This window comes from Equus caballus, chromosome 21 (genome assembly GCF_041296265.1).
Source record: "Equus caballus isolate H_3958 breed thoroughbred chromosome 21, TB-T2T, whole genome shotgun sequence".
Classification (NCBI taxonomy): Eukaryota; Metazoa; Chordata; class Mammalia; order Perissodactyla; family Equidae; genus Equus; species Equus caballus.
This window is the reverse complement of record NC_091704.1, coordinates 47,531,986-47,548,549: the sequence shown is the minus strand read 5'-3', so window position 1 is coordinate 47,548,549 and position 16,564 is coordinate 47,531,986. Positions and strand designations below refer to the sequence as shown.

The 16,564-nt window shown below is 39.4% G+C and overlaps 1 protein-coding gene across 31 annotated transcripts in view; it reads right to left on the bottom strand.

The window, feature by feature from the left end:
* Window positions 1-16,564, bottom strand: part of DROSHA (drosha ribonuclease III) — a 119,921-nt gene that overhangs the window by 13,464 nt on the left and 89,893 nt on the right. For all 31 annotated transcript variants that reach the window (XM_023625807.2, XM_070246398.1, XM_070246401.1 and 28 more), the window contains 4 exons: window positions 15,781-15,851; window positions 10,161-10,205; window positions 8,489-8,646; window positions 7,335-7,440 (listed from right to left, as the gene is read on the bottom strand). In XM_023625807.2, coding sequence (XP_023481575.1) covers window positions 7,335-7,440; window positions 8,489-8,646; window positions 10,161-10,205; window positions 15,781-15,851 — 380 coding nt within the window. The remainder of the gene's footprint in view (window positions 1-7,334; window positions 7,441-8,488; window positions 8,647-10,160; window positions 10,206-15,780; window positions 15,852-16,564) is intronic.

The window sequence follows — 16,564 nt, the reverse complement described above, 5'->3', positions numbered from 1 at the left end:
AGAAGGAACAGCTCTGGCAAAAGCAAGAGGCCATGACACAGCAAGATGACTACTAGGTGAAACTGGAGGAGAAGTGACAGCCGAGGGGGGAAGCTGATGCAGGTGAGGCTGGCCACCTCTGGGCAGAGATTCTTGCAGGTGTTGTAAAGAAGTCTGTACCTTCCTGTACGGGAGGAGGAATCCCAAAATGTGTCAAGTGGGAGCAATGGCAAGGTAATTTTTTGATTCTAGAAAGATCATTTTGGTGGATAGATTTGAATGGGGCAAGGTATGAGTTTGGAAAGCCTACAGATGTTGATGCTATAAATTATTTTTTTACAAAGAGGAAATACTTGCTTCTTATTTTTTAGTAGACATCTAGAAAACGAACATTAAACACCCACTTGAGCATGACATAGTTACTAGACAGTTTTGCCAACAATGCCTTATGTTAGATGCAGTGGTAAAAAGCAAAAGATTTGACACCAAGCTGCCCAGGTTCAAATTGGGGCCCTTCCACTTCCTGGCAAAGTGACCTTGTATAAGTCACTAAATCTCTCGGAAGCTCAGTTTCTTCATCTATATAATGGAGAAAGTAGGACCTACCTCACAGGGTTGTAATGAGAATTAGAGTAAATGAATATATAATCGAAGTACAATGACTGGCACAGAATAAACACACCAGAAATCGTAGCTGCTCTTGTTATCCACAACAGCATCCTCATTATTAGGGAAGATATGCTTGCTCCTCAGTTACAGGGAAAGAGTTACTTACAGAAAGGTCTAGGAATTCCTCTGGATTTGTTTTCAATGCAAATGTTCTGGATACCTGTTCACCCACTGTCCTCACAGCTCTTCATTTTACCAAGTGCTAAGCTGTCCTTAACAACTTTTTTTAACCCCCCCAAAAAGACAAAATTTAATTGGAAATTCCCAGAAAAAGTGAAGAAAGCAGTAGTTAGGGCTCTCTGTAAAGCTGAGAAAAGGGCTGCGGAGCTCCTGATGCAATGGCAGGGACCAACATCAATAACACAAATCTCAAATTCTGATTTTGAGAATCCAGGATGTTTTCTATTATCTCAGCACAGCAGCCTTTTATAATTAATTTAAACTTAAATTTTATTAAGAAAAAGGTTTATTAGTTTAAAACAAAGAAACATATTGTCATTCCTGTAACTCCTCTATTCACTCTTAATCCTAAAGAGGAACCACAGCTGTGGGGTACGAGCTACCTAAGAGAGCCATCTAGTGTAAGAGAAGTAGACTGTGATTGATTATTGTGAGGACTTTAATATAAGAGCATGGGTGAAAGCAGAATATACTACTAAAAATGACAGTGATGTGCCACACAGGTCTATTATACCAAGAGTGGTAGCCATATGGCCTCCATTCCCCATGACAACTAAGGAAAAGGTACACAAATGCTAGCAGGCAGAATGCAGGTCAGATATAAAGAGCCAAATTATGTCAATGACGGAGAAATTGTCAACCAGGAGGCTGTGGAATCTATCCTCTCAAAGAGATCTTTTAGCTAAGATTCTGTTGTCTGAATGATTCATGCTTAGCGCTGTCTGGAAGCCGCAGGGAGGGACTAGATCACTGGTTCTCAAACTTTCTATTTGTAACCCTTTCTGAATTTCTCATTATCCCAAATCATTCCTCTAAAAACAAACAAAAATGTCTGCAAGTTCATCCTGGTAGTGCCTGCACGGTGCCTTGCACATAGCAGGCAGGGGCATTAGCAATCATTTGAGCTCGGTAGCACATAGGCTAAGAGAGAGTAATAAAGAGGAGAAAATTCACATGCAAGTGTTAAAACTTGCAAGTGTGACAAGATAGGCATTCTGGTCTGAGCAAATGCTCTTTGAGACTCTCTCGCTATTGACCCTGACCCTACAGGGTGGGTTCTTTCCTAAAAAACAAAAGCTTTAGTCTATGAAATAGAATCTCTTCCCTCTACAGCCCAATTCAAAGTCAGTCATCCTAGAACAATTCAGTAAGCCTGACGTTCCCTTCCAAGCAGGCTTTCTGAATACCCAACTTATAGAACACTATATTTTTCCCCATCAGCATTCAAAACCTGAAAACCACAATTTCATTTGCTCAACTGTCCTTATTCTCTGTAAAACAAGTGTGGAAGGGAATGACTCAAAGCTAACTAATGCCTTCTAGTGTGAATTACTGCAGTTGTGTGTTCTTTAATCACAATAATGTGTAATTGTCATCCCCCTCAATGCAACTGCAATAAGCAATCGTCCACAGATTTTAAATTAATTTTAATCTTTAGACATTCATAAATAAATGTTCACCCTCTATCCTTATACATAACACAACGTGCCACTTCCCTCCAGTGCCACTTCCTCTTCCCTCTGTACACGACTTAGCCACCTGCAAAACTCTCATTCTTTTATTTATTTATCAAATACGTATTGAGAGCCTATCATACGCCAGGCGCTGCTGGGCATACAGTGATAAATAAAAACGAGGCTAGTGGATACGCAAACTGAAATAAGTGCCAGGAAGGAAAAGAACACGGAATTTTGATGGGGGGGGTCACCAGGGAGTTTCCCCTGCATCCAGAAGTCATGCCAGAGCTGACACCTAACAGCAAAGTAGGCGATACCAAGCACAGGAGAATAAGTGCAGGTAGCAGATGGTCTCCAGGTAGAACAGCATGTACAAAGTCCGGGGGCAGGAGGGGCCTTGGAGGAAGACAAAGCAGGCCAGTGTAGAGGTGCAGAGTGAAAAGAATATAGGACATGAGGTTGGGCAGGTGGGCAGGCCAGAGCACCCAGGGCCTTGCTTGTTCTTCAGTCACTATCCAAAGACAACGGAGGAACATTAGACTGGGATGTGACGATCACTCATTCAAAGTATATTTGCTGAGCACTCATATGTCAGGAACTCTCCAAGGGCCCACGAAATTAGGAATGAAGAAAACAGATGAAAACCCTTGCCCTCATGGAGTTTACACTCTGATGAGAGCAGACTGACATTAAATAAGTAAAATACATAGAATATGCTAAGGAGAAGAAGAAAGGAGTAAATCGAGATGAGGTCCCAGGCTCGGGGAGCGGGGCTAGGAACAAGGGGAAGAGGCTGCTATTTAAGCAGGATGGGTTAAAGAAGCCATCACTGATAAGATGACATTTGAACAGAGACTGGAAGGAGGTGAGGGATTTGGCCATAGCATGTGCAAAGGCCCTGAGGTAAAGGCTTACTTAGTGTCCTGTGGGAATCACACAGAGGCCAACGTGAAGAGTCAGAGACAGCAGCAGGCAGGCAGGTCATACAGGGTCTTGTAGGTAACAACATTGTCTTTTACCATTAAGATGGGAAATCTTTGGAGGTTTTGCAGAGAAGAGGGTTGTAATCTGACTTCCTTTTAAAAATGATCCCTCTAGGGCCAGACTTATGGCCAAGTGGTTAAAATTCCACACACTCCACGTCGGCGGCCTGGGTTTGTGGGTTTGGATCCCAGCCACGGACCTGCTCCACTCACCAGCCAAGCTGTGGAGGTGTCCCGTGTACACAAAAATAGAGGAAGACTGACAGGGATGTTAGCTCAGGGCTAATCTTCCTCAAGTAAAAAAAGAAAAGAGGAGGATTGGCAAAAATTGTCAGCTCAGGGTGAATCTTCCTAAGGGGAAAAAAAAAAGATCCCTCTAGATGTGCTGAACATAGACTGAGGGGTACGGGGATGGACCAGTTGGAAGGCTAGGGTTGTAATTTAGGAGAAAGATTACAGTGGTCCAGACCAGGGTGACTACAGTGGAGCTGGTGAAAACTTTTAAGGTAACGGCTAGGAAGTGTAGCATGAGAGAAAGGCAAGAGTAAAGGATGACTCCAAGGTTTTTAGCCTGAGCAACTAGAAGAATGGAATGATCCTCGATGATACGGAAAACACCTACAGAAAAGCAGGTTTTAGGGTGAAGATCATTTTTGTTTTAGACAAGTTAGGTTTGAGATGCCTAACAGAAATCCAACTAGGAATTTCAGTATATCTATGTATCTAGGTATTCAAGTATATCTTTAGAGGCATAGATATAAGAGTCTGCAGTTAGGGGGAGAAGTAAAGGCTAAAGACATAAATTAGGAAGTAATGGACAGATGTTTTCAAAGCCATGAGACCACTCACGGAGAGCAAGTTGAAAGAACAGAGAAGAGGTCTGAGAACTGGGGCGCTCCAATTTTAAGAGGCTGGGGAAGCAAGAGAACAACCGAGTGGACTGAAGAGGAATGGCTAGTGTGGTCACAGGGGAGTCGCTGTGAAAAATATCCACTGGATGCCAACATATAAAATGGATTGGATGGGACCAGAGTTGACACAGGAAGAGCAGTGTAAGAAGGTGCAACACTGTCCAACAGGCCTGAAACCTGGGCCTCCTGAAGGATTTCTGCCTGAGACCACGTCCATCACGGGAGAGTACAAGAAAGTCCACAGGAATGGCAAAGGTCAGCTTTTCAAATAGCAGCATACATCTCAGGGGGAAAGTGAGTGTGGTGCATTGCCCAGTGCTTTGTATAAATACAACCTCAAGAGTCCCATCCTTTGCAGTTTAATAAATGCCACCCCTTCTAACTGGGTCTCGTAGTCAGGCATCCCTGTAACATTTTGACGTGCAGAAACTACTGCAGTGGTCCAGGTGACAGAGGTTGGTAGAGAGGATTTGGGTGATGGAGACAAGGTGGTTACTCAGGAAGAAACATTGTCAGGACTTGTGAATGATCTGGAATATAGGGAAAGGCAGTAGAGGGAGGAATCAAAGATGACTCCCAGGTTTCTGACTTGCAACACTGGATGGGTGATGTTGCCACTCAATTACTCAGGGAATACTAGAAGAGGACCCAGGTAGGAGACGACTATAAATTCAGTCTTGGACATGTGGAGATGCTGAAAATGCAGCTGTGACTGGAGCTCAAAAAAAAAGGGACTAAAGAGATCTGTTTGGAAGTCATCTACCTATAGAGTGAAACTCATGATATACATGGAAAAGTGTGCTAAGGAGAGATCTCCTAAGAAGAGAAGACAGTCTAGGAGTGGTCTTTTGGATACTGGAATATTCATCAGCTGAAAGAGTAGCTAAAGGGGTGAGAGGAAAACCAGGAAAGTGCAGGGTGACAGAAGCCAATGGAAGATGGTATTTCAAGGAAGGAGGGAAGCGATCATGTTAATGTTGATAATAGTTAATATCTTTTAAAATATGTATTTAACTGATGACCAATAATCTTTGTTTTGCCAGCAGATCTATTGGTCCTATTGATTTCTAAGAAAGCTCTCAGTGAATATAGTTAATAAAACCATCATATTATAATTTTGTCATTTGTTAACATCTTTCTAATAAGCTATTCAAAATTCTCTAATTTTAAGACAGCAAGGTTGATGAACATTTTGGATAAAACTACAGTTATGGCACTGAAATGATTTTGGAAAGAACACAAAACTGAAGTCTCTAACATAGTCTTGGTTTTACCTTCATCTAGACCTTGGGCAAGACTCCTGCTTTTCTGAGCTTTGGTTTCATTACCTATTCAATGCTGAGGGTGGGGTGGGCACGTAAGCAGTGACCAAGATGGGAAACAGTAAACCTGTTGATCTATAACACCTACGTCCACAAAATCCTAGAATTCACAATTAATTTTGTGAGAATACAGGGGTAAATGTGTGTATTTAAGTCACGCATTTTCAACAGCAGCCTCTATATGGCCATAAAATGAATTTCTATTTCAAGCCGTTTAGCCATCAGAGTATCTAGTTGGTCTGAGATACGGCCATTTGACAGCTACAGAGTCTATTCCCCAATGGAAGATACTGCACGAGCATTTACTGTTTCCCTAACATGGAGCAAGATAGTAGAGATTAGTTTATTTCTGGTAAATGCTCATATGTTCTTAAGAATTTAACATTAATTCAAGAAGAAAACATTTTCAAGTCCATCCCAAAGCAGTCAACTTTAAGTGGTAATCAAACTGTTAATTTACAACCAAAGTTAAAATTGAAGAGTACTGCTGATTTCTGAACACTTATAATGATACATGGGACATAGCAGGAACACAATCAATATTCACTGAGTGAGTGAATGGAAGGACCATATTTTGTTGGGCTTAGAAATTCCACTGAAAAATTACATCTAAACATAGCTAAATCACCATATTCTCCCTAATTCCAATATTTGTGTCTCACATAAACCATTTCCAGGCTTCACAGTTGCAGAGATAAGATCCAACTCTATTCAAAGCAAAACACAGATAAAAACTGTAGAGATGCAAAGTCGAAAGACTAATCTGCTTTAATAATAATGAAGAAAGTCTGAGCTAACAAAATATCTTATAGTGTACTATCATTTTTCTTCGCCCAATAAAATATTTGCTTTCTCAATGCCCAATTCTAGAGGGACTTCTCAAAGGTCATTCCTTGTGGCTTGAGAGATCATCATGACTGGCTTCCAGATATGTTTTGTTCACCATTCCAGTCATACTATTGATCAATTTCACAGAGTAAAAACAGTACACAGCAAATAAAAAAGCTCAATAAAGTTTTATAAAATGAAACAGAAGTGAGAAGAATGAGGATCATTCCACTTTGTTCATAAAGCAAAACTTGCCTCTATAAGTCTCTTTCAACTCCACCGTGGTCTGGCCCAACTGAGTCTCTACTGCCTTTCAAAGCTTCTGATTTTTCATACTGTGCCCTTGTTTTGAGTCCCAATGTGTGGAATGTCTTTGCATAGAAGTGTCTTCCCACTAACACCCAATGGCCACGTCCTACCCACCTTTAAAGGCTCCAAAATCATCATATCCATGAAACCTTCTTGGAATTTCACAGCTAAAAGAAATCTTACTTTTTCCTAAACAGCACAATTGTAGCAGTTTACCTACTCCTCTTTATAATATTTAACATGGTTTGCCCTTGTATCTAGTTATAATTACTGACTTATACTTTTTATAGTGTAAATGTATGTGTATACACACACACATACACCATACATACATATATACATACACAAAGAGAGAGAGAGAATTTGTAGTTATTTACTTACATTTTTAATCTCTTCTAATAGTTTTTATACTCATTACAGATAGACTAGACATCAACGAATATTTGCTCCCCCAGTGAAGCCTAGCTTAACATCTTGCACAGAGTAGGTAATCATTAAATGAAGGAGTATAAAATGAGCTCTTATTGTATATTGCTTTGTACACAATTTGCATAATGAAATGGACAAAACTACATGATATGCTCAAGTCCCCAAGAACCATGTCATCAATTACATAAATACATATCTGGCTCTTCTAATCTTCACTCTCTATTATACAGCAACCTTATTGTAGGGAACGATTTAACACAAACTCACAGTTAAGTGTCCTTCATGATGATCCGGGAAATGAATGAATAAGTACTCTGTAGCTACCAGTTGCATTATGGAGTCACCTAGGAATTCCATCCTCTGATTGTGGCCTCTGAAAAAAGAAACAGCAGTGTAAAGAGATCAATAAGCATCTGTGGATTTCAAAAAAAACCCCAAATTTTTAAAAAGCCATGATTTAAAAAAGTAATGTGTTCATTTTGCTTTAAGGCCCAAAACTGAATACAATTCCCTAAGGCCCCTCAATTGAGAAGAGATCTGAGTCAATACAGGTTGACTTTCAAAGAAGAGTAAAGTGGGTACTAGCTAAGGATTAAACAAAAGCTAAAATAAAGACTGGTAAATAATGCCTGGTAGCAACTGAGAAGCAAAAGTTAGAAAAATAAAGCATAGTACAGACGATAATCTTGCACAGACAATCTCTATAGAGACCAAACAAAGCAAAAAGGCCCAAGAATTTTCTTTCCTAAACTGTTACCTCCTTATGGAAATATACACTCCATTATTCAAATCTGGAATTCAGCTTAAGGAAACCAAAAAAATCCATGACGAGAATCTTTAATCTTTACAGTTTAAAGAGAGTTGTGAATATTTGATTTGTAGGAGGGAAGCCAAAAACTGAATAAAAACAACCTACAAAGAAATAACATTTGGGTTGCTTTCTTATTTATTTCACTAGCTCATCTTCAAATCACTCATCCAGAGCAGGGGTTAGAGGGCAAAGTCAGCCCACAGCCTGTTTTCGTAAATAAAGTTTAACTGGACTCAGCCATGTTCATTCATTGACATTTTTTCTACGGCTGCTTTTATTCTACTGTGGCAGAGTCAAGTCACTGCAACAGAGATCAGATGATCTAGAAAGCCTAAAATATTTACTGTCTGCCCCTTTCCAGAAAAAGGTTTTACTTCCTTCACACTCTCTTATAATTTATGAAGAAATAAGATGCCTGACAATGAGACCAAAAATACTGGATTGGGGCATATCCCCTGTCCACACCACTGTCTGGTTGCTCATCCATCTCACGATGTGACTTTCTCGGAAATTTGCGTGAAATCCCAATTCCTTTGAAGGGCACACAGCAAGGCGTGGGGCTGCCTGTCTAACTGGTCACGTTGGGACTACACAAGCACTTCTAACTCACAGGGTCAGGTGGTTAAATCCCACAGTTCTCAGCGTGAAGGCTCTTGCCAGAAGTCGAACATGAGTAAAAATTACTCCAATTGCTTCTTCAAACTCAGTAAGTTTCTGTAGAACTGGAGAAGTTTCAATAAGTTGTCGATCAGTATTTGGCTCTTGCAGCTACAGGAAAAGAGAAATAAATAAAAATCATGTGCAGTTTTTGGCTACAAGAGTAATTATCAATTCTAGGCTGGTGTTTTGTAAAATTCCTTCTCCCGTGGGCAGACATTTCTGAAATGCCGATAAAACACGGAAGCTTCTTTCTCATCCCTTAGAATGGCAAACAAATCTAATATTTAAAGAAGGCTCAAATAATATTTTCCAATCTCCTATCAAATTTCAAGGCCAAGTACTGTGCACAGATAGTTCAAAATCCCAAGCATTATACTAACTCTCTAAGGAAGAGGCAAGCTGAAGAACTGCTGGTAGAGAATATACATGTGGTAATGCAGTGGTTCTCAAACCTCAGCATTCATCACCACCCTTGCAGGGCTTGTGAAATGCAGACGGCCAGGCTCTACCCCAGGAGTTTCTGATTCAGTATGTCTGGAGTAAGGACAGAGAATTTGCCTTGCTAATAAGTTCTCAGATGACAGAGATGCTGCAGGTCTGGGGACAGCCCTCTGAAAACCACTGCATTTGAGCACCTGGACCACTGCATGTCTTCCAGGGACCAAGCTATTTTGGCAAACGAGCATCAGTAAAATTGGATTCAGTTTCTATTGGAGATTATTATACCACTAGGCAGGCTCCACATAACAATGAGCCTTTAACAACTGGAGGAAAGCAAATATGAAAAGTATAATTAAAATGTACATTTTCAACAACTTTGGGCAATTTCATATTAATAAAATATTTCTAAAGTACTCTGAATTAATGCCATTACTGTAAAGCCTCTTATGAGAGAATTCAGCAACTAGTGATTATTCTTATTATATATAATATACATATACATGTGTATATATAAAAATATGTATATATGAATTTACATGTATACATATATGCACATATGTATATCTCCAAAGTAAAATAGAAATAAAAACAAAGAATAGCAAGAATTTTTAAACCAATCAGGGAAAAGGGTGTCACCATGTGTAGATCTTTTAAATTCCAAAATCTTGAGCAGAAAGCCATCGCAACTGTACTAAAATTTTAATTTACAATGTTTTAGGCAATCTGAGTCAAAGTCTTCAATTTCTAAGCTCCAAATTAGGTTATAATTTAGAATGTTAATTTAGTATTTGTTCTACTTTGTAATAAGCCCAGGCTTGCTTCAATATTATTTTCTCTCTAATAGCAGCCATGTAGATATACTGGAGCCAACATACTACGTTTTGAATCTCACTTTTGTGGGGAGAGGGGAGACCCAACCACAACCACACGGGTAGTTGTTCCTGCCTTGTGAGGGAAGACGACTCCCAGTGCTTCCCCACCCCACGCCAGACCACCTAAATGCAATGCATGGGTTCATTTTACTATTTGTTCCAAAGCCTTCCAGTTCTGACACCCAAGCTTCAAGTCATCATGCCGCTGAGGGAATCAAAGGATAAAAGCAGGAGGGAAAAAAAGGCAACTCAAGTACCACGAATACCCAGAGTTATAAAGCTCACTGGAGACAGGGAGGTCACACTTACTTGGAGCGGGTGGAGAGGATAATTGAGCCAGACTTCGCGCAGGTCCTGGAAAATGGAGTGATGCCTTTAATGCTCGAGGGAGCCATTTAACACACTCTAGAGTACTAAATAAAATGCCATTATGTGAAATAGTGAACTATTTCAGATGCTGACTCCACTTATTGCAAATTCAATAGCGCTAGCAAACTAATTTTTTTTAAAGTGTATTCACCACTCAAACTGCCTGTAGTGACTCTAATTAGCCTATTAAGCTGGGGAGGAAAAGAGCCATCCCTGCCCCCAGAAGTCAACGACACCTTTTAAAACTAAGTTACACATTTGCCTAACCTAATACACTGGATTACGCTGCTGTTTTAATCATATTTTTTAGTTTACCATTCCCCAGAAATGTGCATCAGCCGTGCCTTTTATAATTAAAACTCATCTCGAATGTCCTTTATTTTAGGCACTAATTCATTATAAGTGAGCCGTTTTAAGATGGAGTGGAAAACATCCCATATCTAGTTCCTAAACTCTTAGATTTATTTATAAAACCACACTTTTATGGTGGTCATTACAAATGTTTACTTGATATAGGGGAATAAATGAATTTTATGGAAAATTATCCTACATTATTTTATCCATTGAGTTAAATCTAGAGGCAGTTATAATTAGAACTTCCTCAGGATTAAAGTGTTTTTCCTTCACTTTTAGAGTCTAGGGTGCCTCTGACTGAAGCTACTCTCTGGCCTTGACATTAGGTTTTTGAAATAAAGAACCAAAAAAATTTTTAAAGAGGGAAAAAATATTTTTCAAAAATTTGGGGAGGGAGAAGTATAGGAAAACATATCACTTGTGACACACATGATGACAAAGTGAAATAAAATACCTGATATTTTTGTATAACTTGCATCTTAATAAAACACACTTAGTTTGTTGTGGGGTTTTTGGCCAATATTTAAAAAAAAAAGCTTAAATATCAAAGCGTTCTTTTAAGGCACTCTAAAGCACTTCTCTTAACCAATTCAATAACCTTTCCCTTGAATTCTCTGTAGCATGAATTACACTGAATGTCACTCCCCTCTTGGAACTTTCTCATGCTCTCTCAATGCTTTTTTCCCTCCTCCTATACCCAAAATGGACATGTACCAAACGTCATCTCCTTGACTGACCTATCCCTCACCTGCCCCTCGGGAGAGCTCCACCATTGCCCCTGCTTTAGCCATTAGCTCAGTTTGGATTACTCATTCATCTCTGCTGCAGGTCTGACCTCTCATCTAAGCTACAAGTCCATAAACCTAAGTGCCTTAATGGGCATCCTTTACCACATACTCAAATGACCAAATACTAACTTTCCGTCTTTCACCTTAAACTAGGGAGTATGGTGTTAGGGAAGCCCCCAGGCTCAGGAGTCAGGCTGCCTGGGTTTAATCCCAATTTCGTTATTGGCATGTTACTTAACCTCTCTGGGCCCTGCTTTCCTCCAGTGTAAGACAAAGATAATTACAGTCCCTACTTCAAATGTTCTCTGATGCCTCGACGAGCAATGCACTCAAAGCATTAAACCCAGTGCTGGCACACAGAAAATGCTATTAATAGTGATGATATCAACAGTAACCATAAACAGCTATCTCTTCCGATCAACTCTAATCTCCAAGCTCACAGTTCTCAGGGACTTCCTGCTCCACCTTTCTCCTTTCTCCTACGAGATTTTCACTCAAAACTACTATGATTTCTCCTTTGATGTCTAATGCCACCCATCTTGGTGTAACTGCTTAACACCTCACAACAATTTCAACTGTGTCCATTGCCTCGGCATACTGAGATACGGCTCTGTGCACCTTGGTGTCAGAGAAAAAGTCCTGGAGAAGATCTAGACTGGAATCCGGTTCTATCATGCATTAGCTCAAGGACCTGAGGCAAAGCCTCTACCTTCAGCTTGTTGTGGAAAGTGTTCATTGACTGCTGGCACATTTGTTCATGCAATATGTTTTTATTGAATACCTATAATGTATTAGCTTATTTAGACGAATAAGATACTATCCCTGTCCTCAAAGGAGCCTAGTGGGGAAGGAGGAAGGTAAATAAGAATAATTTAATAAACTGTGATAAGTTCTATAATAGTAATATATACTAAGTGCTAGGAAACTTCTGCCTGGGGCTATCAGATAAAGCTTCAAAGAAGAGGTGAGTCTTCAGAAGTATCCTGAAGAACACAAGGAATTTGGCAAATCAGTAGAGTGAGGGAATCAAAAGCAAGGTATCATAAATGCACAAATAATACATCTCAAAGTACACAAGCACAGAAAGGTACCTCCTAATGTGTGGAGCCTGGAGAATTTTAGGGCAGGGCAGACACTCTGTGTGATACCATAATGATGGATACACGTCATTATACATTTGTCCAAACCCACAGAATATACAACACCAAGAGCGAACCCTAATGCAAACTACGGACTTTGGGTCATCATGATGTGTCGATATAGGTTCATCAATTGCAACAAATGTACCACTCTGGTGGAGAATGTTGATAATGGGAGAGGCCATGCAGGCGTGGGGGCATAGGGTATACGGGAAATTTTGGTACCTTCCTCTCAATTTTGCTGTGAACTAAAACGTCCCTAAAAGAATTAAGTCTTAAAAAACTTTTTTAATTAAAAAAAAGTAATTCCTAGAATGGCACAATGCGGGAGGGAAAAGAAAGGAAACTGAAAAAATAGGGGGGAGTCAGATTATGAAAACTACTAAATGCTATGTTGTATCGTATAGACTTTGGCAGGCAGTAAAGAAATCAAAGATTTTAAGTGAGAAAGATCATCATAAAATCTGTGCATTAAAAAGAAGACTAAATGTCGCATGAATGATGGACTGGAACGGTGGGGAATGACAACAGGTTAAATACTTCAGGTAAGTGACAAGGAGTGTAAAAACTAAAGCAGTAGCATGGCCAAGAGTGAACCAATTCAAGAGATATTAGGGACAGAACTGATAAGATTTTACAACTGAATGGATACAGGGAGAAAAAAGCTTAAGGACAAAAGAAGATCCTAAGGTTTCTGGCTTAGATGACAAAAATAAAGGAGGAGAAACATGTTTTTGAGCTAAGGTGATGAGTTCAAATACTAAACCTGTCGAAATGAGGCATCCGTGGAACACCCATGCGAAGCTGCCCAGAGGCAATCTGAAAAGAGACTTTTTCCAACTCCTGGAGCTCCCGAGAAAGGCCTGGGTGGCAGATGCTGGGAAAGATGTGTAAAGGAAAAAAGGGGTGGGAGGGAGTGGGGGGAACAGGAAAGATTCCATAGTAATAGCTCCTTATCTTTCTAAGAGGGCCACTGGGAGGATCAAATTGAAACAACAGCTCTGAATGTATTGGGTAAACCAAGAACGGTCACACAAAAACAAAAACACAACTGGCAAAAACTGTCTGGGGCTGAAAGAGGAAACCTCAGTTCAGGCTGAGAGACAAAAAACAGCCCTGCTCTTAAAAGGGCTGGGCAGATGACACACATAAAACCAGTTGCAAAGTTAATGGGAAACAGTGTTTTCCTCAAGGTCTTGCAGAAGCTGTAAAATGCCAGGACAGGCCCCTCTTCGAGGGACAACTTTGTTTCTACCAATGTTGCCCTCTGACCTGCTTTGCTATGTCTTACCCCTGAATAATGACCACAAGGGATACTCAACTGCTAAATTGCCCTCGGCTCCTGACAGCACCCAGTCCCAAATTAATCCCTTGCTGCTTCCAATCCAGCCTCAGACATGGCAACCAACCAAGAACTGCCCCCTGCTTCCCTGGCCCCTCCTTGGAATCAGTCGGCACTAGCCCAGGCCTCAACAAGGACGCCCACCTCCCTTGAAGCATGGAGTCAGTATTTCTGACTGGGTCGGCTACAGGTTTGTCCCCGGCTGTCTTTGGCTGATTAGACTGTCACAACATCATTACTCAAAAAAAAGTACAATGGTTTGCCAACATCTCTCACATACTATAACTAATAGATGTAAGCCAACATGGAGATGTCAAACAAGGTGGAATGTCCGAGGGTGTGCATTTGAAAATGCTGAAGTGGAAAGACCATATATTACTAAGCCCTGTTCAGTTTCATAAAAGACACACTGTAATGAATTCTGAATCTCAGCTGTACCATTTGTAAAAGAATGTTCAGATTCTGCTTTTTCATTTAGGCATTTATTCATTTCATTCCTTTAACAATTATTTATTAAACACTGCACGTGCCAGTATTGCAGTCAGTACTGGAAATATAAGATAAGCTTGCTAAGTAGACAAGTGGGAGAGAAGCAGTTTAGAGAAAAGAATCTAAACAAAAACTGATGCAGTTAAGAACACAAGGTGTAAAACTGCATATAATTCAGGAAAACAGGAATGTAGAGTGGATGGGGGATGCAGGTAAAAAGGGAGATGGGGCAGAGAGTAGGTAGGGGTGGGGCGACAAGTTTAAGGGGTGAGAGGACACACGAAGGCAAGACGGGAAGGATGGAGTAAAGAGGTTGCTGAAATTGCCAACAAAAGATAAAAGCCAGAACAAAGATATTTTAAGATTTGAGAAAAAGTCTTAAAATGCATGCCATCTGCTACAGATATAAATCAAGATGCACAGTTGTTTATATGTGCAGGGCAAAAGGGGGGACGTGAAACATCTGTAGATAATTTTCCCATCAGGAGGAAATTCATACATAAAATCATTACATATCTCTATAAAGACAGATAAAAAAATAATCAAATCCTCAGATATGAGCATCATCCAGGTCACATTTTTCAAGAGTATTGATTGTGGGTTTTTTTTTTTTCAAACTATCCTAAGTAATCCAGTAATAACATCTGACAGCCACTTAAGCTGAGGTTTCACAAAGGTTTAAAACACTGGCTTCCTATGTTCTTCACTGCTCCATGAGGGCTATTTCATTCAATTATAATGACATTTCAATTTGGAATACAGAGTTGCCTCTCCCTTTAAATGTTAAATTGACTTGTTTTGGTACAAAAAGCATCCAGTATGCTCGATTACATGCAGGATTAAAAAGGTAGCTTTAGCAATATTAATAGCTTAATACTTTAGGAACAACAGAAACTATTTTCGAATCTATCATTTTTTCTTAAACTATAATTTGCTTTAAAAAAAAAAGACTTCCACAACTCTTTATTCATAGTCCTTTCAGAAACTCCCTATGAACTGACTTTCTAAAATAGATGTACATTTATCTAGTCTACATAATTTACATAAAAACAAATCATAAACAGAAAAGCCAAAAGGCTACAGCTTCAACTAAGCCTGCATGGGGTAGGTACCCAAGGATTATAAAATAGAAAATCATAATTAACTTCAAGATACTTCAAAATAAAGCAAAGACCTACTATATTTGTATTCAGATTTAATTTACACGTGACCATGAGGAAAGATGGGGTCTCAGGGAGAAGAAAAACTCCTAGTGTAAATGTCCACGGAACTCTCCCATCTGCAACAACTGAATAAGCTATTTTTGATGTACTTGAAACCTCTTCATCTATGGCAGATTTGGGGATTTTGTTTCTCCTACTCTCTCTTTAAAATATAAAGACTAACTGATATAAAATCTTCTGTAATGATATAGAAGTGAGAAAAATCAAATGATTCGAGATAAATACCGGATCATTAAAGAGTAGACGCCCAAACAACTGTTTGGCTTCCTCCAGGCTTCCCTCCAAGTAAACGGCTCCTAGATGAAAGGAAGAGAATGTCAAAATGAAGCCTGCATTAATATTCGGAGAAAATTACATATCTCTATAAAAAGCAAAAAGGCGAGCCAAAACCCACTCACAGAAAAACCCAACAATATCAGAAGCAATTGTTTTAAAGGTAGCATTTCCTCTTTTAGCTATGCTTTGTATTATAAATTAGACTGAAATACAAAACTCACTTTACTAAATCTAAATCTAATACTGTAAGTAAAAGAGGTCAAATATGAACTATCAAGAAGGGTATGGGAATGAATTTACTAAGGGAACTATGCACAAATACTTGACTTTACAAAAATGTTATGTCTTACTTTCTATATTTATAGTTTGCATTTCAGATCATAAAAAAATCTGATAGGCAAAATCTGTGTTCAGAAAAATGAAGACTTCTGCAAATAAAAATCAGGACAACCTTCACCTTTAATTTGAAATAATTAAGCATTGTACACACATTTGCCATCAATCACCAGTAAGTACAGTCGTAACATTTTAATTGGGTACCAAATACTCTGGAGTAGGGTAGTCATATACTCTTGAAATCATATTTTTACATCTGTCTTCAGAAAGCCTACGTTCTGTGCAAAATACTAAGACACTTAGTCTCTAGGGCTTTTGATGATGAAATACACTTATTATTTATCAATAGTTGCAGTAATAATAACAATAATAATGATACTAATAGTAGTAGTTGTAG